At 36.4% G+C, this 26,845-nt stretch overlaps 1 protein-coding gene across 1 annotated transcript in view; it reads right to left on the minus strand.

Moving 5' to 3' along the window:
- Positions 1 to 26,845, minus strand: part of DNAH7 (dynein, axonemal, heavy chain 7) — a 260,726-nt gene that overhangs the window by 54,259 nt on the left and 179,622 nt on the right. Inside the window, exons 48-52 of the mRNA XM_010860857.1 lie at positions 24,664 to 24,827; positions 16,920 to 17,074; positions 8,664 to 8,854; positions 4,472 to 4,605; positions 3,402 to 3,737 (exon numbers count right to left, since the gene is read on the minus strand). Coding sequence (XP_010859159.1) covers positions 3,402 to 3,737; positions 4,472 to 4,605; positions 8,664 to 8,854; positions 16,920 to 17,074; positions 24,664 to 24,827 — 980 coding nt within the window. The remainder of the gene's footprint in view (positions 1 to 3,401; positions 3,738 to 4,471; positions 4,606 to 8,663; positions 8,855 to 16,919; positions 17,075 to 24,663; positions 24,828 to 26,845) is intronic.

A 26,845-nucleotide genomic window follows, 5' to 3' on the forward strand; every position in this document is an offset into this window, starting at 1 on the left:
ATATTCTAGTTAGATTTTTGTTTCTGTATTTTTTTGCTACAGTTATTTATTTTCCATAATAAATTCGAATGCATTAAAATTTTATAAAGACAGATGATTCCAATTATTATGGTTATTTCATAGTATATACATAATATTTATATATTTAGTTATAACATATGTTTGGTATTATTAAATAATAATTATTATGAATAGTAACTATCAGAATACAAACAAAAAAAGATATTTTTATCTCTCATGAAAGAAAATTAGAAATAATTTTAGACCAATATTAAGATTCTCCAACAATTTAGTAGTCTACTGTTAATAGTCATATCCTTCCTATGCTTTTGTTTTAGCTATAAACTAATCATTGCCCAGAGACCACAGGTTATCTAATGTTTTTTTGTCCAGCTTTATTGAGGTATGATTGATAAGTAAAAATTGTACACATTTAATAGATTATCTGATGTTTATCAATGATTGACAAATAAAAAAATGATTTCTATGAGAACTCTAATTTCTGAATGAGATCTTGCTTCCTCCTACTTTTTACTTAAAAATAAAAAAAGGAAGATTAAACAAGATTACTAGTAGAGTCTCCCTTGTGGTAGCCATTTTGGAATTCTATTTGGCAATATTTATTAAAATGAAACATATATATACTCTGTTATGATTAATTCCACTCCTGGATATGTACTTACCAGATAAATGTACATACAAAAGCCACATACAAGAGTGCACAAGACAGCAAAAATTCATAACAGCTCCAAACTGGAAGCTACCCAAATGTCCTCAGCAGTAGAAGGAATGAAAAATTGGTGGTATAGTGAAAGGACAAATAAAAATAAGAGGCCCAATCTTTTTATACTGAAAATGTTAAGACGAGATTTCCCTCTCCTCTTTTTCCTTAGAGCATTTACTTTTGAAAGTTTAAAATTATAAGTACCTTCTCTTTGAAATATAGGTAGGCTTTTTGTCAACTTTACGACCCAGGAATGTCCCTTCTAAAGATCTGAGAGCCATTTTCATAGGCTAACTTCATGGGCACCTGACTCTAAGCTGCCAAACTACATCCTATCATAAAGATAAGACATTTGTTTTTCCTCTGGATGAAGCCAGTTTGCTAAAGTCGGGAAAGTTAGATTTCTGTCTTTGTACTCTCTTAGTGAACTGCTGCTGGTGCTGCGGATCACATTCTAATTTAATACTTAATCAGTAAAAAATTGTTTTCTTTCTCAACTACTTTGTGGAGAAATTTTCTGGATTGGGAGAAGATTTGCTTTTACACTTCCCCAACAATATAGGATCATAGGGAATGCACCCACATTTAACAATGAAAGTGAATAAACCACTTCTTTGCACTGTGCAAAAATATAAATTTCACAAACACAATGTTAAGTGCAAGATGTCAGATAAAAAAGAGCACAGACCATGTAATTCCATTTAAATAGCATTCTAAATTAGGCAACACTCATCTCTAGCATTGAAAAGTCAGGACAGTGATTACCTGGGGGGATGTGGGTTATAGTGACTAGAAGGGGACACGGAGTGGTTTCTGGGCCATTGATAATGTCCTATGTCTTGACCTGGGTGTTAGTTACACAGGTGTGCTCACATAAAATTTTATTTTGCAAATGCTTCTGATTTCTGCATGTTTCTCTATGTATAGTAATAACTTCAAAGTTTTCAAATGTACTTTTTAATATTTACTCTTTGGTTCCAGAATTATATTTTTAAGATCACTGTAGTCATAAATATGATTTTCATTGTTTCCAAATGAAAGGATTTTAACTAAAAAGAAAAAGGCACATTTTGTTTTCTGGACTTTATTCAAATCTTACATCTGGGTAAAAGAATTTGATTTTCTATAAATTGTAAGGAGCTATATTATAATTATGAAGAAAGAGATATCATATCTGTGAGTAAATACTAATTTCATATAAATGAGATAGTAAAGAAACCAGTAACTATTTTTAAAGTCTAAAATTGTCCAAATTTATAAAACTTATATACAAAATAGGTCTTTAAGAGAAAAATCAGTTTTTCTCTAGACTCCAACAGATTTTAAATTAATTAAAATGATAATACTCTGGTAGTCTTGTTTTAATCAAGATAGAAATTAAGAACTGTGATAAAAAACAGAACATCATTTACTGTGTCACTCTATGTGATTAGCTCTGTGATAAGTTCTAGATTCTAGGAATATTAAAAAAAAATTATTGCCTCAGGGAACTCAGAATCTAATGTGAAAACCAGACATGCTTGTTCAAGTAAGTAACATAATGTAAATGGCTGGGAACTTTCATAAGAAAGGTCACTTAAATTTCTGTTTTCTGTATTTCAGTAATCCTTGCGCATCTTGAAAATGTCAGATACTGAGAGAAATATTTTCAAATTTCATAATATAAAGAGAAACTTTTAAACTCTACCATCGTGCATTCCTTCCCCAAAGATATCCTCTTCCTCCCTTTCTTCTCTTTCTCATGGGCAGGTATTTGAAAAGTTGTTTGCTAAGCCAAGTATCAGTGTTACACCTTCATTAGTCTCCTATACAGGCTTGTAAAATAATGAATGATACTAACCAAAGATTACTCAGTCTAAGAATATTTAAAATTTAGCAAAATTCTACCATGATAAATGAAAGAATTCACTTTAGACTTAGGAGATGAGCATTTTGGACTTCTAAAAGGTAATTCTTAAATGTGAATGATATTAGTAAATTGACTTTCCTTTGTGAGTATGAACAGCTAGAAAACTGAAGTATCTAGCTCTGTGTTGATCAATAAAGTTATAAAGGGCAAAGATTGTAATTATTATCTTGTTCAAGAAATAATTTAATGTTAGACTCTATTAAAAACATGTTTTAACTGAGCTAAAGTTTATCTCACTGATAACAAAAAAAATGAAATTTTTATTCTCTCATAGACTATTCCATTACTTATTTCAATAGCCAACAGAAAAATAGGTATTTATGAAAACAAATATCACAATCACAGCAGACGGTTTTTTTTAAAACTTTTTTATCTGTCAGTTTTATATATGTGTATATTAAAATGTGAATTTGTAACTTCTGGAATGCAAGCTCACAGAAAGTAAGAATTGTATCCTTAAGGGATATTACTTCCTCTTTCCATACCTCCAATCATAAACACATTTTGCAAATGATGAATAACGCTTCCTCTTTTCAGTATTACATTATAATCCCATATCTCTGTAAACAATTTCCTGGCAGACTGAATTTGGACACATCTGTTCAATGTCTCACCCTCAAATTTATTTCTGTTTCAATGATTAATCAAGTGCATTCTAGCTATATGGTTGTAAGGTGAACACCATGCTGAAACAACAGTGAAGGCCACCAATTACTACATTTCATGCATTAGTTATTATTTGTATTAATTAGTATTGCTTTTACGTACCTTTTTGACAAAATTTCTGACTTCTCTGAATTTTCAATAGACAGGATGAAAAGGTTAATAAACCAGGTCAGTGAGTATTGGTACATGGGCTCGATGTTTGCTAAATCAGCAATAGAAAAAAACAGGATGGTGGAATGAACGGCAATAGGTCGATAGCCCAGGCGGGTGCTGTCAATCTTCTTCTCTGTCTCTTCGGCTACTTCCTGCTTTTGAGAAATCTCATTAGCCAAAGCCTTGGAGGAAGATAATATCTTAATGGCAGTTTCATCTTCTAATATATTGCCTTCCGAAGATGAAAGAACTTCTAAAATCTTGTCTTCTATTTCTTTTAACTGCCTGGAATAAAAAAAAATATTTCTCAGAAGAAGAAATCATTAAAAATCACTTCATGTATATATTCTTTTATAAGAAACAGAGAGCATGTAATCTAAAGAAATACATCACATTGTGACAAATATCCGGAATGGTGATGCCATATAATTAATTTCTTATCTTGCAAAATGTCAAAAAGACAGGCCTTTCTGCTCCACTTCTCTTTCTAATGATCATTTATGTGGTAACTAGAGAGAGATAGTAAGCCATCTACTCCGCCATCAAGTAGCTCAGCTCCCAATTGAATAGAAAGTATCACTCCATTTATTTTCTGAAATTTTTCATGACTTATAGGGCATTACCCTTTCTACCTATGATATAGATAGAACAAGCAGAAAGTGATATGCAACATATTCATTCAGACTATGCTCCAGTAAAAACACATATCCTCAGCTACATAATGAATACTAAAAGTTCTGTGGTAAAACTTCGTGGAATAGTTGAAAATACATTGCCTTGACTTGCGGCAGGTCTTCTAATCCTTTCAGTGCCTGAGAACTTGTATGTAAAAATATACTCTGCAATGCAATTTTCCAAATTAACATACAGACTGTAATACCTTTTATTTTCCACTCAAGTCTTTTCATTCAATGCACTTATTAAATTTAACAACGTAGATCTTTAATATGTACTTTAATTGATTCTAAGTGATCTTGAAACAAGTTAAGAATAATTCTGTATTTTATAATATATAAAACCTTTTGTTTTCAGCTCCTTGTAATATTAAGGCTTGCTTTTCTTCTTCAAGATCTGGCCTTTCTCGTGCTACCACAATTCCCAAAAGCTGATCCTGCATCCCCTCAGAAGTGATCATGAAGTTTAACAGTGTCACCTGTAAATGAGAGTAAACAACAATTGCATCAATATTTCTGTTGAGAAAGCCTCTGCTTATATGCTTCAAATTCTAATCTTAAAGTTGACTCTAATATCATAGTAGTATACATGAAGGAGCTTCCATGATGGTTCAGCACTAAAGAATTCACCTGCAACGCAGGAGATGTGGGTTTAATTCCTGGGTTGGGAAGATCCCCTGGAGGAAGAAATGGCAATCCACTACAGTATGCTTGCCTGAAAAATCCCATGGACAGAGGAGCCTGGTGAGCTACAGCCCATAGGGTTGCACAGAGTCAGACATGACTGAGTGACTGAGCACAGTATATATGAAAGGTAAATTTGTGGAGACTGTGATTAAGGATATAGGCAAACTGGATTGTTGAATTAAAAACCTGCAAAAGTTTCTCATGGTCATAAATGTAATACTTCAGAGAGTTGTGTTTGGTGATCAGTTAATTGTTATTTCAAATTCGTCCAACTTCTGACAACCCATTAATCCTAAAATCAGTCAGAATCAGGCTGCAGGCCAACCTACATATTGGCTGGACCAGCTGATTTATGTTTTAAGGAGCCTTGTGGTGTCCAAAAGCAGAGGAGATAAGAGAAACAAACAGATATAAGAGAAAAAAGAACACAGTGATGACTTGTCATGAGTATATATTAGGTTTGCCAAAAAGTTCGTTTGGATTTTTCCTTAAGATGTTTCAGAAAAACCTAGGGGCTTCCCAGGTGGCTCACGGGAAAAGAACTGCCTGTCAAGCAGGAGACCAGGGTTCAATCCATGGGTCTGGAAGATCCTCTGAAGAAAGAAATGGCAACTCACTCCAGTATTCTTGCCTGCGAAATCCCGTGGATGAAGGAGTCTGGCAGGCTACAGTGCATGGGGTCACAAAGTGTTGGACACAACTTAGTGACTAAACAACAACAGCAACCACAACATACTATAATATAATCATATCACAATATAGCACATTATATTGTATCATGTTACAATATGATACTCAGCCACTGTTACGAACAAAGGAATACACAGTTCACCAGCATCCCTCAAGATGCAGTCCACTAACCCTGCTTCATCTCAGCATTTAATGGCTCTTACACACAGGTCTCTGCTGCCTGAGTCTTAAAGTTACCTCTCTCCTGAGTCTTTCCTATAAGTGGGAAAGTAATCATGCTTAGGTCTCTCTTTGTAAAAAGCAAAAAACAAATCATCCACACAATCTCCTTCAGCTCTTGAAGGATCTCTCTTTGTGCCTTCGTAACTATTAAATGCATAACTGAAAATGTTATTTGTATATTCTTTTGTTTCTGCCTCACTTCATTCCTTAGCCCTCTACAATCTGCTCTCATTCCTGCCTCGACATACCCATCAATACTCACAGCAATAAATTATAGCAACTTTCTAGCTCTGGTCACCAATGGATCCATAAACCAATAAACACCTGATCTTGGCTTAATTTGACCTCCCTTGTTCCCCTGCTTTTTTAAGCATCTATTGTGCAGTCTTCTGCCTTCACGTCTTGAATTAAGGTCTGCACCTGTGTCCTGAGCATCACTTTCCACTTCTCCCTTTCACATGCCTTTCAATGTACCTACCTTGAACTGACTGTGAAATCTCAGACACGCAGACTATAAACCATCTGCATATGCTTCAGCCCTGACTGCTGAGCTGGGAGAACTTGTGTTTTCCCACCTTCCTTGTAAGAGAATTATTTCCTCTTTGGAGACAGAGTAATTCTGTTTTTGTGAGAAATTTCCTACCTGCGAGCAGGAAGTGTAAAACAGCTCCTTGATGTACCCCTGTGAGGGTGACACCCTCCTCCACACACAACCAGGCACCTTCTCCACGGTACTGTCTTCCAATTAAACCTCTCCCCCAGCTTGCCCCATGGCAGGCCTTGGATTCCACTAAGTGTGATTACATAGGCACTTGTAATCATACATTTATATGGAGTAATAAGCAACACTCCTTTAAATTGAGCGATTAAAAATGATTAAATGTTGTCATGCAACTCTCTACTGCTTCAGAATTTAGTCATGGAAAAATTACCATTAATGTTTCTAAGATATTTTCCCTGTTAGGCTGAGAAACCAAGTATACAGATTACATTCGTTTCAATCCCCAAACCAGTGTCACAGTGCTCAGAGAAATGTCTGTTTGACAACTTTTACCTCAGACACAAGGAGGTATTCATTCATATCCCATTCATGTTAGATCTTTTGACATCAAGATTTTGCAAATCTAGCCATTTTGCTAACAAACATTTAAAACCATACAAATATGGCTTCAAATTTCATTTTCATTTAGATTCAAATGAATTATAGCAGCACAGTATCATCCCCTGGGTACTTTTGAAAGCAAAAGGTACATAAAAGATCCTAAAAATAAGATCAAGAGGAAGTATTTTAATTTGTAAATGAAAGCAAGTAACTGCCTCACTATGTTTTCTAATCCCTCTTTAATCAATCCCAGCAATTAAAAATAATGAAGCAATAAGACACTCTAGGGATCTCAAGGATTTCAATCATAAAATAGTTCCCTATCCACAGTGGTTTATGACTTCAACTATAACTAGTTATTACTGTACATAAATTGTTATTTATGTTATCTGTGATCTTTTCATAAATTTTACTGAAAAGTAAAAAAAGATATTCCATGTGATTTATTAAAAAAGCTTTTTGGTAATGCAGCTTCAGGATTTTATTTTCTTTTATGAGTCATTCTTGTCCACTGAAAGTTAAATAATAATTCTAATAGTTAACAATCATACTACTATTAGTGGGTCTTATTATAAGCATTTTACATAGATTATTTAGTCTTCACATCACTCTATGAGCTAGACACTAATTATTCCCATTTTATAGATGAGGAAACTGAGGCACAGAGAGGTTAAACGACATAGCCAAAGCCACACCACTGGTAGGTGACAGAGCCGAGATTTGAATCAAGGAGGTCTAACTCCAGAATCCGTGCTCTTCACTACTAGCAGATGTTGCCTCTCCTAGTAGTACTTAACACAATTTTTAAGTGTTTGGATAACATATTTATTTTAATAATAAAAACAGTGGCTAAGAATTTTCATATTTTAACATTGTGTTTTAAAAACTAAGCTCAAGGGTCACTCCACCTTCCCCCAGTCTTCCTGGCTTCCCTGAACGTCCAGTCTAAAGTGTGTCCCCAACTCTGAGTCGCTCTATGCCTTTTTAGTCATAAAAAATGTCACTTGACATATACATTATTTACAGTGTAAGCCTCTTGAGAGCTTTTTACCTTTCATGTATTTTCACCTTTGAGGGCATGAATTATTTCATCTTCGTGTTTTCTCTGGCTCTATAGAGAGATGCCTATGTTAATTTAAATATTTCTAATAATGAACAGTGTTTGAATTCTCTGAATAAATCTCATCTCTATATATGTTTCTTTCAAAATCTGAATATTTCTTAACGTCCTCTCCTCTGGGCTTCTATAAATGAAAACTATCCTTCCCTCCCTCATTCATTCATTCTACAAAAATGTGTCAAACATCAAATGCCAACCCGGGCTAGGAACTGGGAATAATGAATGGAATAAGCTCCTGAAGCTTGGTTACAGTTCAACATCTCAAGTCATTTTAGTCACTGACTGTAATTTTAACTTTACTTTTTAAAGGAATGTTGAGTATTTTAAAAGTTCCTTAAAATCAGATAAAAGCAACCTTATTCTGAGAAAGAATGAAGCTCTGTTCCTGAATCCCCATTCTAAGAATTAGCATATTATCATTTATGGCAAAGAAAGAATGTGCATGTGTGTCATCTATTTTTAACAGTGAAAATCCAAGAATAATATTGATTGCAGAAATTAAATTATCATGGTCTTTTTTCACTGCATACTGAAGGCTCCTTTATTATTGACATGCACACACAAAAGCAACATTTGGAAATTATTATAGCAATTTCAGGAAATGCCAAACAAGGACAAAATCCATTTTACTTAGAAAGACCTGTTTTCCTCATGGCTCAGGAGGAAAATACAGACTTGCAAAAGCTGGTAAAGAAACATTTATTTTAGATACTGGCCTTTACTGAAGTTTCAGGAAGATAATGAGGATTTCTTAGCTTGGTAGTAATATAAAAGCGGAAGTCTGGTGAATATTCAATGGTAGAGTCCCCAAGTCGTATGCATGTACTTCCACCCTGCTTAAAGGTCTGTTTTAGTAGAAGAGGTTCCAGGATCGGATCCAGTTCTTCTCCCACATTTTCCAGCAACACTGGAATAAAATCAGAAAAAGATTTCATGTTATTTTAAATAGTGACTATAAACTTCCAACTCTCAAAATTCTTTCAGCCTTCTAAATTGCTGCTGTTTCTGGTTGCCCATAAAACTATTTTTGTCTTCTGAGTATAAAGAAGTGCGCCATACCATCATTAAAAAGTCCACAAATAACAAACGCTGCAGAGAGTGTGGAGAAAAGGGAACTCTCCTTTGCCGTTGGTGGGAATGTAAATTTGTGCGGCTACTATGGCAAACAGTATGCAGGTTCTCAAGCGATTAAAAATAGAGTTGCCATATGATCCTGCAAATTTGAAAAGATATATCCACCTCAATGTTCATTGCAGCTCTTCTATTTTTAAACCTGTTTTATTCGATATCACTGTACTCACAAACACTAGGCATCATGTTGGCCTTTTCTCGTCATCCTCACAACTTTGAAAAGCATCAAATATTATTACCCTAGTTTTACAGATGAGGAACCTGAAGCAAGGTGACTGTAATAAAGTTTTCATCTAGTGAATGACAAAAGCAGGAACTTGAACCAAGCAATCTGTCTCCTTACACAGCTCTCTTAACCACCATGTGATACTGCAAGCATTCAAAACTACATTCATGACTTCTATAATTTGATAGGTAAAAAATACTATCAAAATGTGTATTTTGGGCTTGATGCTTTAGGTGCTCTTTGCCTAACTATACTTTTTCTTCTAGAAACTGTATGCTAAAATATTTGCCTATTTTCCTGTCGTGTGGCATGTTTTCACCATTAGGTTTCGCTGCAAGTGATTAAAAAACCCCAAGTACTAGTGACACAGCAAGAAGGAATTTATCTCTCATGTAAAGGGGAGCCTGAGGTAATCGGTCCAGGACTGAAAGCACAGTGGGTTTAACTCTCAGAGATCCAAGTTCCTGCTATCTTGCTGCTTCACCATTTTTGGCATATGGCTTTATCTTTTGGTCCAAATTAGTCTTTCAAAGAAAATGCACATTGCAGCCATCAGAAAGAAAAAAAAAAAAGAAAGAAACAGAAAAGAAAGAAGCATCATTTAAGGGATTTTCTGGGAATCACAAATGGCACTTCTACTTACATTCACAGAAGTTAGGAAATTTATTCCTTTACTTTGAATGGAACGTGCCCAGGTAAACACAGGAGACGCTAATAGTAAGGAGGCAAGAATGATTATCAGGGAACAGTGGGCACCGAGTGTCACAATGTGCTAGCTTTTAAAACTTGATTTGTATTTTTTAATATTGTTTGTAGCAAACATCACCCCCAGTTTTCTGCTTGGTTTTAAATCTGTTTATATTTCTTTTTAAAAGTCAACTTTTTGCTGTAGAAATTTCCAAACTTTTTTTCAGAGGTAAAAAGGATGGTATACTCTTGCCAATGTCACCCAATCCCGTTTCATCTATTCCTTATCTCACTCCGGATTATTTACAAACAAATCCCAGTCATCATAAAACTTCATCTGCAAATAGTTGAGTAGGTGTCTCTGAAAGTTAAGGACTCTTATTTAAAAATTAATATATCTTAAAAATTATCAGTAATTCACAATTTCATCAAATATCAAGTCAGGGGATATGTTTACCCATTGTTTTAAAATACTTTGATTAGTGTTGGATTGCTAAATTGGGATACAAATAAATTCCATAAATTGTGATTGATATTCTCTAAGTTTTTTTTATATAATGTTTCTTGGCTTAAATTATAAATTTGTAGAGTCAAATTTATTATTTTTTACCTTAAAAAATGTTTTTCTTAGAAAATATTTTCTTAGAAAGTTCTTTTCCAAAGACAACTGTTATTCCCTCAAGTTTTATTTTAGCATTTAGGTCTTCTCTTTTTGTCTTTCATATTTAACTCTTTAGTTCATCTGAAGCACATTTTGGTACAAGGTGAGACTATGATTTGATCAGTGAAAAAACAATGCCTTACTCAAGTCTTTTGTTGTGTGTGAAATTTTGTTATTTCTTTACTCTGCATGTTAATGTCATCCTAGGTTTTTGTTTCATATGTGCAGTGTGCTAAGTCACTCGGTTGTGACCCCATGGACTGTAGCCCGCCAGGCTCCTCTGTCCATGGGGATTCTCCAGGCAAGAATACTGGAATGGACAGCCATTTCCTTCTCCTGGGGATCCTCCCGACTCAGGTCAAACTCAAGTCTACCGCATTGCAGGCGGATTCTTTACCACTGAGCCACTGTAACTGACGTCGTTTTTGTGTGTGTGTGTGTGTGTGTTTTTTTTTTTTAATGAATTATCTACAATATAGTATTCCCTGCTGGCTCAGATGGTAAAGAATCTGCCTGCAATGCGGGAGACCTGGATTCAATCCTGGGTCAGGATAGATCCCCTGAAGGAGGGAATGGCAACCCACTCCAGTATTCTTGCCTGGAGAATCCCATGGACAGAAGAGCCTGGCGAGCTACAGTCCATGGGGTCGCAAAGAATTGGACATGACTGAGCTACTAACACTATACTACTATCTACATTATCCTATGTGAGATTTCAAATTAGTAGGAAAAAAGTTGCATACTGTGTTCAGCTGTGCAGCATATTACATTCAAAGTTGATTAAGCAATTACTGGGCACTTACTGACTACCCTCAAAGAGCTGGTGTTGAGAAACAATTATATACAAAACACTAAAGTCAGTTGTAGAAATCTGCAAATGTTTTAATCTTGGCACTTGATTGAACAGCTTGAGAGAGATGTCATAGAAAGAGATGTTTGAACTGCATATTAAATTTGAAGGAATTCACCAAAATTATGGAAGAGTACAGATGAAAGCTAAGAGATGTGAAAATATGTCATTTGTTACATGTACTGCCAGCTGCCATGTATTCCCATCTAACCCTCATCCCATGCATAATCTCTGTATCTCTCTTTAAACAAATAAGCTCAAAGACAGCAGAGGCCAAGTCTGTATTTTCATGCTGTGTTTTCAGTGGCACATGCCAGCTGCAAAATAAATATTTGTAAGATGAATGAATGAACAAAGAAATGAGAAAATGAAACAAACACTGAACCAGAAGTAGTTCTGCCCAAGGAAGGCTCAAATAACGATAAGTTTTGCTCTAAATGCAAAGAATTTTTTTCACAGAGTTAATGCAAAGCCATTAAAAGCTCCTCTAAAACTGATTTCTTTTTTAAAAAATTAAAAAGTATTCTTTTATTTTTCCAGCTTTATTGAAGTGTGAACTGGTTAACTTATCAGAATATTAACATGAATAACATTCTACACACACCTTGACCACTGGTGTAGCTAATACAGATGTACCTTTATTTTCTAGAACATTGGCTTTCAAACTTTTTATTTAAGCAGCAGGATACTTTTTTCAAAGAGGATTCTATCTTAAAGCTCAATATAAACAACAAAAAAGGGAGGTCTGCAGAGGCAGGTGGGTGAAGGCAAAACCTCTGCCTTCTCTACCCAGCCCACCTGGCGGGGATCAGAAGTCACTTTCCTGGAATAGGTCAAAACTTAAAGAGAACTTCTTAAATGGAAGAATCTTTAGTTGGTTCTGTTTTAAAATTATAATAGTAACTGATTCTTTTCCTTGAAGGCTAAATATAAAAACAGTTATAAAATCTGCCATCTGTTTCTCTTTCTATAATAGATTTAAAACTTTTCATTTCTCCCTGATGATTAATGGTAGAAGGCATTGTGAATAATCATCATCCATTTTTAAAGTATTTCATTCCAAAAAGTAGGTTAAAGCAACTGTGAGTGACACAGAAAGCACTGGACAAAGGCAGAAGATTTGGGGACTAGTTTTAACACTTCCCTTACCTGAAGACACAGTCTTAGTTAAACCACATAACTAACATCCTCTGTCATCTTACTTACCTTGTTAATAAAATGTAGTGGTTATTAGAATTACGAGGTGGCAAGAATACACAGAAGAACTGTACAAAAAAGATCTTCATGACTAAGATAATCACGATGGTATGATCACTCACCTAGAGCCAGACATCCTGGAATGTGAAGTCAAGTGGGCCTTAGAAAGCATCACTACGAACAAAGCTAGTGGAGGTGATGGAATTCCAGTTGAGCTATTTCAAATCCTGAAAGATGATGCTGTGAAAGTGCTGCACTCAATATGCCAGCAAATTTGGAAAACTCAGCAGTGGCCACAGGACTGGAAAAGGTCAGTTTTCATTCCAATCCCAAAGAAAGGCAATGCCAAAGAATGCTCAAACTACTGCACAATTGCACTCATCTCACACGCTAGTAAAATAATGCTCAAAATTCTCCAAGCCAGGCTTCAGCAATATGTGAACCATGAACTGGCAGATGTTCAAGCTGGATTTAGAAAAGGCACAGGAACCAGAGATCAAATTGCCAACATCCGCTGGATCATGGAAAAAGCAAGAGAGTTCCAGAAAAACATCTGTTTCTGCTTTATTGATTATGCCAAAGCCTTTGACTGTATGGATCACAATAAACTGTGGAAAATTCTGAAGGAGATGGGAATACCAGACCACCTGATCTGCCTCTTGAGAAATCTGTATGCAGGTCAGGAAGCAACAGTTAGAATTGGACATGGAACAACAAACTGGTTCCAAATAGGAAAAGGAGTACGTCAAGGCTGTATATTGTCACCCTGCTTATTTAACTTATATGCAGAGTACATCATGAGAAACGCTGGGCTGAAAGAAGCACAAGCTGGAATCAAGATTGCTGAGAGAAACATCAATAACCTCAGATATGCAGATGACACCACCCTTATGGCAGAAAGTGAAGAGGAACTAAAAAGCCTCTTGATGAAAGTGAAAAAGAAGAGTGAAAGTGTTGGCTTAAAGCTCAACATTCAGAAAACTAATATCATGGCATCCGGTTCCATCACTTCATGGGAAATAAATGGGGAAACAGTGGAAACAGTGTCAGACTTTATTTTTGGGGGCTCCAAAATCATTGCAGACGGTGATTGCAGCCATGAAATTAAAAGACGCTTACTCTTTGGAAGGAAAGTTATGACCAACCTAGATAGCATATTCAAAAGCAGAGACATTACTTTGCCAACAAAGGTCCGTCTAGTCAAGGCTATGATTTTTCTAGTGGTCATGTATGAATGTGAGAGTTGGTCTGTGAAGAAAGCTGAGAGCCGAAGAATTGATGCTTTTGAACTGTGGTGTTGGAGAAGACTGTTGAGAGTCCCTTGGACTGCAAGGAGATCCAACCAGTCCATTCTAAAGGAGATCATTCCTTCCTTTGGAAGGAATGATGCTAAAGCTGAAACTCCAGTACCTTGGCCACCTTATGCAAAGAGTTGACTCATTGGAAAAGACTCTGATGCTGGGAGGAATTGGGGGCAGGAGGAGAAGGGGACGACAGAGGATGAGATGGCTGGATGGCATCACCGACTCGATGGACATGAGTTTGAATGAACTCCGGGAGTTGGTGATGGACAGGGAGGCCTGGTGTGCTGCGATTCATGGGGTCACAAAGAGTCAGACACGACTGAACTGACGGATTAGGATTACAATTAGATTTTAGACTTTTGTGGTCACAACTCCAAGTAAGAAATACATTTTAAATCTTGATCTACTATACACATGTGCATATAAAACTTTAAAAATTTCATGAAATAATGCTTACTCTATGCTATATAGCTTAATATGTTTTACTCCACTGCATTTCGTTTACAAATGCTGGTCTTGACCCACTATGTTGGTTCTCTCTCCTACAGTTGTGACCCATAGTTTAAGAAACAGTGGACAAATTGTCTGTATGCCCTTTCTCATTATACAAACTATATTATATGTAACTATGTATGATTTTAATGTAATTAAGAGATAATATATGAAAAAGTTGGCTTAAAACTCAACACTCAAAAAACTAAGATCATGGCATCTGGTCCCATCACTTTATGATAAATAGATGGGCAAACAATGACAAACTTCATTTTCTTGGGCTCCAAAATCAGTGCGGCTGGTGACTGTATCCATGAGGTTAAAAGACACTTGATCCTTGGAAGAAAAGCTATGACAAACCTATTAGAAAGCAGAGATGTTACTTTGCCAACAAAGGTCCATCTAGTCAAAGCTATGGTGTTTCCAGTAGTCATGTATGGATGTGAGAGTTGGACCATAAAGAAGGCTGAGCACCAAAGAATTGATGCTTTTGAACTGTGGTACTGGAGAAGACTCTTGAGAATCCCTTGGACTGCAAGGAGATCCAACCAGTCCATCCTAAAAGAAATCAGTCCTGAATATGCATTGGAAGGACTGATGCTGAAGCTGAAGCTCCACTTCAATACTCTGGCCGCCTGATGCAAAGAACTAACTCACTGGAAAAGACCCTGAAGCTGGGAAACGTTGAAGGCAGGAGGAGGAGACAACGGAGGATGAGATGGTTGGATGGTATCATGGACTCGATGGATGTGAGTTTGAGCAAGCTTCAGAAGTTGGTGAAGGACAGGGAAGCCTGGCGTGCTGCAGTCCATGGGCTCGCATAGAGTTGGACATGACTAAGGACTAAAATGAACTGAACTGATACATAAACCACATAATAAATCCCAAACAAAAAAACTAATATAAGTTGATTTTATCAGACACTGTCATAAGTACCCAAATTACAGTAACTCATTTCTTCCTTGCACAAAATATAAATGGGGAAATTGAGTCTCAGAAAGGTGACTGAACCAAGTTCTGAGTAAAAGAGGCAGGTACTCTGATTCCAGAGCCAGTGCACAATGGTCCTAACAAGGGTTAGTGAAGTATGCTCAATTTATACTTTTATAACAGATATATTGTCTGATCCTGCCCATTAAACAAGCAAAATATCTGATACAGAGATCAGGTTGTCTCTTTTTTGGTAACTCCATTTCATTATACTATAAGAACACCAGTCAGATGAATGAAATACTACTTGTGTAAGTGTTTGTGTGTGTCCATATATATAAACACAACATTTTATAGGTAGACTTAGATTTTTTCATCTCATTCTTATCCAAACCAAGCCTAAAATTGCAATTAATATATTGCAAAAATAAATTAATATAATGCAAAAATAAACTGTCAGTAAGTCTATTTGGTATATCTGTTTTTATTCTTTCCGTCTGTCACTGGTTCTATTACAACTGGGATTTGCTTAACTTGTCCTAGGGCTAAACATGTTGTCTTTTCCTAATGTTGACAATTTACTTGGTCAAGTAAATAGTCAAAATTTGATAGACAATATGGATTCAAAATGTGACTAATAACCCCAACGTACTCAAATCATAAGTACTTTGGTTTACATAGACAAGTGTGGCCTGTGTTTAGAATTTCATTGAAAAATTCTTGGCATGTTTTTAATTTCTCCATTATAAATGACAAGTCAGACACATAAAATGCATACCCACTTCTCTGCCACTTTTGTAGGATAAGTAGAGAGAAGAATAAAGAAATATTTGGACTAATGTGTTAAAATATTTTTGGCATATCAAGTGGCCCTTTTCGTTGTAGAAGTAGAGCTATCATGAGAACTAAGGAAGGGCAAACAACAGACAAAAATTACAACAGCTAAATTAGCTATACTAGAAATCAGCTAATTTAAATTAGAAGACGCATCCCAAATGAATCTTGAGAAAAGAAAAGCATCCTAACTTGTTAGAGCTATAATCTCTAAAGTTCTCACTTGATTCATTATCAATAAATAATGAAAGATATTAACAAAGTAATCATTTAAGATGAACCTGATTCAAATACCTTAAAAAAAAACCCCTATGCCATTTTGGGTTTAACTGTGCCCTTTCCTGGAGAAGGCAATGGCATCCCACTCCAGTACTTTTGCCTGGAAAATCCCATGGACAGAGGAGCCTGGTGGGCTGCAGTCCATGGGGTCGCTAGAGTCGGACACGACTGAGCGACTTCACTTTCACTTTTCACTTTCATGCATTGGAGAAGAAAATGGCAAACCACTCCAGTGTTCTTGCCTGGAGAATCCCAGGGACGGGGAAGCCTGGTGGGCTGCCGTCTCTGGGGTCGCACAGAGCCGGACACAACTGAAGCGACTTAGCAGCAGTGCCCTTTCCAGATATTTCTGTAATTCATGCTTATTGTTCAACTACATACCAGGGGTACCAAATTGGATGCAGTTTTCCAAAGTTCTGACATAGTCAGGGTCACTTAATTTAATTAGGTGAAGACTATTGGTTTTTTCCATGTTCTTGATCCATTTATTAGCCTGACCTTGAGGATCTATCATCAGAGGCCACCTTCTTGCATTCCTGAAAGGGAAAGGAAGACAATGCTGGTCAAGTCACAATTTGTCTCTATTTAAAGATGCATGTATCACTTTCTTACAGTTTATACTTTACAGTGTTATTTTATTTTGTAACTTGTTTTGAGAAACTGTGGTTCTTGAAGCAGAGACATTTAAATTGAACAGGCTACTAGAATGACAACTATAAAAGCCATCTGGCAAACTTAACACAAGTTCTTTTACTCCTTTTGGAAAATTACAATTTCTTAAATGTTAAAGGATATTTTTGAAAATGTTTGCTGTTCTTGCTACTTAAATCACAATGATAACCGTCAAGAGTACCAGAAATCAGGAAACTCCAATTCTTCACTAGGCCCTGTTGTTTATCAGTCCTGTGACCTTGGGCAAGCCACTTCATTTCTTCATCTTCTATCTGCTATCATTTGTACAAGAGGGAAAGAGAAAAGATGGGGACATCATATCTCTTTGAAATTTAGACCATTAAAGATATAATGATCTAAAAAAAAAATATGTGAAGCAAAATTTTGTATCATCTAATCTTCATAATGACAATCAACCCTTAAGTGTTAATACAGTTGTTGACCCAGTAACTTCCAGCACTTGTAAACTTAATGTCACATTTATATTGGGTTGGTCAAAAGTTCATTCGAGTTTTTCATAAGATCTTATGGAAAAACTCAAGTGATTTTTTTTTTTTTGCCAATCCAATAGTTCACTACATACTTGCCCAGAGAGTGTGAGCTTCTTATTGACTGAAATATATTCTATGAAAGTCAAGGTTTGCCCCATGAGAGAGCTCATACTTATTGCTTTATTCTCACTCATATCTCCTTTTTTGGGATAAGAACAAGAGCAGCGAACCACCACAAGGCACCCAGTTTACAGTTCAGGGTGTTGTTGGGTCACAAAGAGTTAACCAGTTTCAGCCATCTGGACATAGTATCCAACCACATAGCTTTCTGTGAAACGTAAACAGCATTAAGATAACCATTCTTTTTCTTTTTCTTAGAAGTTTCAATAAACACAAGTTGTCATTTTGGCCAGTTTCCCTAAAGATACTCTTTAGGGAAGAGTACTCTTCCATAAGTCAGCATAGCAAATTCATGCAGAGCATCAGAAGAGCAGGAGGAGGAAATAAAAGGTGACTGGGACAAAAGAAAAAAAAAGCTTGGGGTGAATCAGAATAATATATTCCTTTCCATCTCATTATAATACAAACTTAGAATTTCATTGGATAATTTGTCCCAAATGGAAGTAACCACAGTTCTCCAATATTAGCATTATATAATGTATTAATCCACCTGGGCAGCCATAACAAACTGCCACAGACTGTCTTAACAGAAACTTAGTTTCTAACATCTCTGGAGGCTGGAAGCTCAAGATCAAGGTGCTAGCAGAGGTCTCTGTCCTTGGTTTGCAGAAAACACAGACCTCTTGCTGTGTCTCAGGTGGCCTTTGCTCTGCACGTATGTCCACGGTATCTCTCCTTCTTCTTAGGAGGACACCATTCTCACTGGAAAAGGGTTCTGCACTTATGACCTTATTTAACCTTAACTATCACCTTGAAGGCCCTATCTCCAGATATAATAACACAGTGGATTATATCTTCAAGATATGGTTTCATAGTGGGTGAGGGGACAGAACTCATGTTATAATATTAATTACATTGAGGAAGAAATGAGACCAAAAGAATAGTGCAATATCTTAGATGCAACAAACTAATAAAAAGGGGATCCTATCCATAAGAAACTAAAGGAAGTGAGAGGGAAATTAGAAACAAAACTTACATCTAAGAGTTCATTCTGTTACACACTTCAGAAATATATTTAAGGTTGGAGGATTATGTGAGCGTTAGACAGCATTTATGCTTCCCTAAAGAAACTAAAATGACTCACTCTTCCTTCTGTTGCTTCCACATAGGTACAATACCATGTTCATGCTGTTTCTTTGTCCAAAATGTACCTTTTCCCATCCTCTCATGTTCAAGTACTACCTACATTTCATGGCAAACTCAAATGCTATCAGTCCACAAAGCCTGTCTTGATATCTTTTGTCATGCAACTTCTTTAGCCATTCATCCATATTATATTTATGTACTTCCCTATAATGATATTTTATTATGGTAATTCTATAATTTATTAGCTGCATCATTCAGCTAAATTATATATCTTGAGGGAGGAACCATGCTGACTCTTTTTTATCCTCTTTCCCTAAATCAAATAAAATTTGCATGTGATAATCCACTGAAGTGGCAATAGCCAAAAAAACAAAAAAATCTGATAAAGACCATACAAGTTAACACATTCTAAAAATGAACAGTTTATAAGAGATTACACCTGAATGAAGAATACTGGTCCAAAGAACACCATCTCAAAATCAGAAGAAAGGACTTCTGATGTTGACCAAACCTGGTGAAGTTCATTAAAGCCTATATCTGTCACTGATTACACTGAAGACAGTAGGACAAAATACAAAAATCAACTATTTGCAGATTCTAAAAAGTAAGTAATAAGAAGTGAACGGAAGAAAAGTTAAAGCTTGAGGAATGACGGATAAGGGAGTGGTGACCTTCTTGTACATGTGTGCGTGCATGTGTGTGTTTTCTGTCTTCTGGTTTTGATCTGAGAATAGGCCTAATGCAGGGATCCGTGCAGCAGGCACAGGTAGCAGAAACTCAAAACAGAAGACTGAGAAAATAATCACGTGTGAGCCAGAGAGCACTGAGGGGATCTCTCTGTTCTCTCTCCCCTGCCCGCAGGTCAGCCCTGCCACATTACAGCATTACCACAGCAGAGCGCTCGTGACGCAGTCACCTAAAACACTGAGTGAAAATCTCTCTCTCTGGATAGAAGAGCTGGAAAAGGGGACCTCTGTTGTGCCTAGAGTCTGAGGGGTGTCATAACCTGTTCATGCTGCTATTACAGGATTCAATCCAAAATTACTCAATATACAAAGCACCAGAATGTGACTAATACTCAAACACCCGTGCAGATTCATGTTGATGTATGGCAAAACCAATACAATATTGTAAAGTAACTAGCCTCCAGTTAAAATAAATAAATTTATATTAAAAAAAAGGAATAAAGGAAAGCAACGATAAATTTGACTTCAAAAAAGAACCCTTTAAAGCAGTTATTATAACAACACTTCATTTGGTAAAGGTGAGTACTTTTAAAAAAAAAAAAAAAAAACAAATGGAAAGAGGTATTCTAGCAGATAAATAGAAAGTATGACAAGATCAAATGAAAATTTTAGAACTGAAAAGGAAAATATCTGAAATAAAAATTTCACTGTAAGAACTCAATAGTAGACAATCAGTGAACTTGATGACTTATGAATAAAAATTACCCTATTTGAATAATAAAAAGGATAGTAAAAAAGGAAATAGAGTCTCAAAGACTTGTGAGAAAATATTAAAAGGTTTAATGTTCATGTCATTTGGGCTAGAAAGAAGAAACAGATTGGTGTGGAAAACATATTTTAAAAAACTGTTGAAACTTGCCTAAATTCAGTGAAACACGTAAATTCACAGCTTCACAAAACTCAATTCTGAAAAGGAGAAACTAAAAAACCAAAAAACCCCCACCCACACCCAGCCTCATTATAATCAAACTGCTGAGAACCAAAGATTTGAAAAAAATATATTTTTAAAGCATCAGAGAGTAATGATATATTACATTTAGATGTCAATTATTCAAAAGACTGCAGATTTTATATCAGAAATCATGGAACAAGAACACAGTAAAACATATTTAAAGTGTTGAAAGAAAAGAACGGTCAACCCAGCATTCCATGTCCACCGAAAATATCCTTTAAGAATAAAGGCAAAATGAAGATGTTCTCAAAATTATGGGCCAGCAGATCTACTCTAAACAGATGCTAATGCTAAAGTTCTTCACCCTTAGGCGAAATGATGCTACAGTGAACTTTAGAAATAAATGAGGAGCAAAAATGGTAAATAGAACAGGCTATTTCCCCCTCTTAAGTTCTTTCAAATGTATATGAATACTGAGGCAAAACACTGAGTGTGTGTGGACGGGCAGAGTTTCAATGCATGTAACACATATGACTGCTACTAAGTTGCTTCAGTCGTGTCTGATTCTGTGCGACCCCAGAGACGACAGCACACCAGGCTTCCCCGTCCCTGGGATTCTCCAGGCAAGAACACTGGAGTGGGTTGCCATTTCCTTCTCCAATGCATGAAAGTGAAAAGTGAAAGTGAAGTCGCTCAGTCGTGTCCGACTCTAGCGACCCGTGGACTGCAGCCTACCAGGCTCCTCCATCCATGGGATTTTCCAGGCAAAAGTACTGGAGTGGGGTGCCATTGCCTTCTCCAATACTTATGACTACAATAGCATAATCAGGGGAGGGTGGAGGGGACTTGTACAGTTACAAGGCTTCTACGTTTTAACTGAAATGGTATAACATCTCTAGATAGATTGTGAAAATTTGTACTGAAAAATAATGCAAAGTATTATAGTTAAAAATTGATTAATTAAAATGGGATACTAAAAATGGTGGATCATTCAAATATTCTAAAATAACAAGAAATGGGGAAGAGGGCAACAAAAAATCAGATGTAAAAACAGAAAAATAATAATCTGTTACATCTAATTTCAATGATATCAACCACACCATGGTTGGATGGCATCATCAACTCAATGGACATGAGTTTGAGAAAACTCTGAGAGATAGTGAAGGACAGGGAAGCCTGGCATGCTGCAGTCCATGGGGTCACAAACAGTCAAGACACGACTTAGTGACTGAACAACATGATGATATACGTAGTCTGCATGGAAGGAAGGAATTTAGATATATAGCAGTGGTGCATTTCAAAGGATTTTGCTGTTTTCCTCTTTACACACACACACATACATACACAAAATTAGATCAAAACAGACAAATAAAGGTGGGTGTTCTTCTCAGTTATTATTGCTGCTGAAATAAACCTAATTTATCTGACTCCTGTAGAAATTAAAACTTAAAGACATTTTTTAGAAGCAGAGTTATATTGGATATAGGTATGACCTACTCACCAAACTGCTAAATAATCCCAATACTTTCCCTGTGAAACATTCAGATATTATCCAATTACATTCAGTGTTATCACTAGTCCTTGAAATTCTGATCAGCCAAGGACCTTCAAGTGTCAGTACCTCTAAAAGTTAAGTATGTTCTAACTTGTCCAAATTTTATATATTCTTCCAGTTTCCTAAATTATTGACTCCTCCTTCAGCTGAGATAGTATGTGAAAAGTATCTAACACAAAATCAGGTCTTTAGTAAGTGCTCTGTATTAGATACTATTATCAAGTAAGTATCTCTGGGGAAGGAAGAAGACACTGACAAGGAACACTTATCTGACACTTCAAAATGATCAAGCATGCGCACTCACTCCCTCAGTTGTGTCTGAATCTTTGTGACCCTTTTTGGGCTGTAGCCCGCCAGGCTCTTTTGTCCAAGACATTTTCCAGGCAAGAATCCTGGAGCCTATTGTCATTTCCTACTACAGGAAATCTTCCCAGTCAGGGATAAAAACCTGTATCTCCTACACTGGCAGATGGATTCTTTACCGTTGAGTCACTTGGGAGACCCTCAAAATGATCACCTTAACCTATTTCCTGAAACCTCTCAGTAAAAGATTACCAAAATCATTGACAAAAAAAACCAAGAATGAAAAATGTTACTATTTCCTTCTTAGTAAGGTTTCTACCATTACTTCTTGCTAAGAATACAACACTTTTACAAACAAATAGCAAACACGTAGGGGTTATGGCTCATTAAAACTATTTTTCTACTTCCTGAAATGGGAGTTCATCTTGAAAAATAATCACTGAAAGATTTGGAATCTTAAAAGTGGAAATACTCATCAACAGTTCCAGTATTATTGAAATATGACTGGACCTAAAAGAAAGGGTAGTTATTTGCTGGAAACTAACAAGTGTATTATTCTCCACTGAATAGATAAGAGTTATAGGAATAGGTTTAGATGTCCTACTAGGTAGAACAAAGGAATATAAATCACAAACCAAAATAATAAATGCATAACTACTACTACATGGGACATTATCAATTATTTTCACAACCGTTTGAGAAGAGCAAAGGTTTTTTCTGAGAGGGAAACAGCAGCAGCAGCAGCAACAACAACTGGACTATTATTGAGGCTGAAGATAATCGGTCCAGCTGGACAAGGTAAAAGGTAGACTTCTTTATATTTCTACCGAAATTTTTAAAATAAAATTTTATTATCATTGTTACTTGTATAATATTACATTTTGACTTCTGCAGGATGCTCACCACCAAAAGATTAGTTTCCATTCACTACCAAACCTTTGATTCCCTTTACCTATCTCACCTTCCCCTCACACCCCTTCCTCTCTGGTAACCACTTTGCTCTCTGTATCCATGTGTTTGCTTGTTTTGTTTATTATTGATCTACTTACTTATTTAATATTTCACATAGGAGTGAAAACATACAGTATTTGTCTTTTTCCATCTGACTTATTTCACTTAGCATAATACCCTCAAGGTCCATCCATGTTGTTACAAGTGGCAGGATTTCATCTTTTTTGTGGCTGAGTAGTATTTCCTGGGAAAGTTTAGTCCTTTTACAATAATCCAGTAAATAAATGCTATAAAAATCCATACGTCAGGATCATTTGCTGAACAGTTAAGAAATTTGTTCACTATAATTTTAATTTGTAGAATAATTTTCATAAATATTACTCATAAAAACTTAATAATAACTGGTTTTTACCCATGGTGGCTAATTCTGTTTTAAACATTTACATGCCTCAACCATTTTTACTTTAAGTAATATCATATCAAGTATTTTATCAGTAGTAAACTAACAACTAATCAAAACATGTAACACAAAACCGAATGTTTGCTACTGATGGTTTACTTGTGCTATTCCTAACATGCTAAAACCTCCAAGAAGACTGGCCCAGTGATAGAAGACCCTTCATAATGTGACCTTGAAAATAACACAATTAATAGTTGTCCTTACAGTAGGACAGAGTGAAGTTCTTGGCTACTGAAAGGCAAGACCCCAAGGAAAGGCAAGGACGGATGAGCCTCCAGTATTCTCCCAACCTCATCTCCATGGGTTTTATCTACTAACCAGGAGATTCTAGGAATAGCACCACTTTTTGAAAAGCCCCAGTCAGTCCAGGACCCAGAAATATATCCATACCACTTAAGGTGGTCCCACACCCAGCAGGGACTAAGACATCATCACCACAAACTTACCCCTGGATGTTTCATTAACCTACAATAACAAAACCCTGTGTTCTATGAGAATAAAAATTTGGGACTTCATTCACTTATGGCAGGGTTTTGCACTATTTGCTAAAAATTGATTAAAAATTAAGCAAAAGTCATCTGAGGTTTTTAGTTTAATTACTACTGTCTCCAATACTCAACTGCTCCAACATTAATTGGAGAAGGATGTGCTCATCCATATTTAAACTAATTTATTAAGCAATTTTTTTCAATACTATAAAAGTTTACTAGCTGCATTAAAAAAAGGTATACAGATAAACAAATCTATTGATTGACAGAGAACATTTGTGAGAAAAAAAAATTTCCTTACATTATGATAATCCCATTATCAATAGAAAATGAGTCAGAAGGTAATCCAGCAATATTCCAGGCTCGAATTGTCACTGCTTCTCCCAGGATATTCATAAGGGAATAATCTTCAGAGCAGGGGATATCTCTTCTTTTGCACAAATTTGTCCACTCCTTGATTTGGTTCTTTGAGACATACACAAAGAGATATAAAAATGAGGCTGTTTTGTAAAATCCTCAATTATACTTTGAGCCAACAAATCATGGTTGAAACTACCTTAAAGTTGATTTGTGTTCATCATATTTTTAAGTAAAATTATAATTCAGAAGCTCTACTATGTATTCAAATGAAAATTATATCTACTGTTAAGGTAAAATTTAGATAGATCACTTACTAGTGAATTCAGAACTTCATATATGGAAAAAATAATTGCCAATTATGATTCTAAAGCTTCATTTGACAAAGTAGATGGAGGTTACCATGTTTTTCTATATATTTTCTTTAAGTTATGAAAATCAATATTACTATAATATTGTGGTACGAAAGTAAATCCAATTTGAACCAGTAGGGGACACAGAAAACACCTGTATCAGACTCTCACTTATTCTGGGGGTGGGACTATAGCTGGGCTCTTAGGCACAAATAAGAATCAGGCCACACACTGGAGTTTTGCTTACCCCACCTGGGGCACAGTGTGCTAGGATGCTCAAGAATACAAAACGGTGCATCAAGCTTAGGTTCATACTCAGAAAATCAGAAATCAAGGTCCAATATGAGGTTACAGACCAAAGGGTTCAGAAATAGTGAAAAACATGACTGGAGAGAAAATAGGTTAGGAAGGGGCATATATATGTGGTATTGATACCAGTCCATGGGCAAATAAGGATGCTGTGTGTGCCAAGTGTGTGCCTAGCCAAGAGGGCATGGTAGGCACTACCATCTCCCTCAGGTTCCTGCTGAGTAGATTGGACCAATATTCCTTTGGTACATGAAAACGCTATGATGGTTTGGGGACAATTGATGCCTTTCATGACCTTGATTACCTGGTTATTCCCTAGAATGGCCCACAGCTGCGTCTGTGTGATGTTCTCTCAAGAGTCAGATTATGAACCTTTGTCAGGAATATCGACAAAATGATACTGTGTTCTTCTCACTGCAGCCCATCCATGGCCCAGAATTTCACACTGTCCATTTATAGATGATACTTTTATTTTGATTAAAGTGTTTCCTACCAGGCTTTTCTGTCATAATTATATGATCTTAGGTATGATTAAGGCTTTCTTGGATGGTGGGACACAACATAAAGTCACTCATTAGATGAGAGGCAGAACTCCATTACTCAAAGCTCCAAATAAGAGAAACCTCCCCAACAGGAGGCTAAACCTGACACAGGGTAATAGTGAGCTTGAACTGTAGCGGGCAGTTTACAAATGTCAAGCAGAGTGGGGTGGAGTTGGCTAGGTTTCCTGGGCTTCCTGAGGACTGGTCTCTGGAGTAGTTCCACAGGCACTGGAAAGAAGGGACTATGTATCTGGGGGGTTTCTGGAAGTTGTGAAAGTGAAAGTCACTCAGTCGTGTCCGACTACTTGTGAGTCCATGGACGATATAGTCCATGGAATTCTCCAGGCCAGAATACTAGAGGGGGTAGCCCTTCCTTTCCCCAGGGGATCTTCCAACCCAGGAATTGAACCCAGGTCTCCCACATTGCAGGTGTATTCTTTACCAGCTGAGCCACAATGGAAGCCCTCTGGAAGTTGGGTATGTGCCTATTGTAACCCAGGATTATCATAGCCTGATAAGGGAAATGGTTGAGGTGAGGGCTTAGCAAACTGCCCATAAAAGGGAATCCAGAGTTGTTAATCATGATTCAAGATGGACTTAAGACAGCACACTCATGAATACTTAATAAGCATCGTCTGCGTTTTTTATTTCCCATGAAGTGATGGGACCAGATGCCATGATCTTTGTTTTTGGAATGTTGAGCTTTAAGCCAACTTTTTCACTCTCCTCTTTCACTTTCATCAAGAGGCTTTTGAGTTCCTCTTCACTTTCTGCCATAAGGGTGGTGTCATCTGCATATCTGAGGTTATTGATATTTCTCCCGGCAATCTTGATTCCAGCTTGTGCTTCTTCCAGTCCAGCGTTTCTCATGATGTACTCTGCATATAAGTTAAAAAAACAGGGTGACAATATACAGCCTGTC

This window comes from Bison bison, unplaced genomic scaffold (assembly GCF_000754665.1).
Source record: "Bison bison bison isolate TAMUID 2011002044 unplaced genomic scaffold, Bison_UMD1.0 scf7180017864471, whole genome shotgun sequence".
Lineage (NCBI taxonomy): Eukaryota > Metazoa > Chordata > Mammalia > Artiodactyla > Bovidae > Bison > Bison bison.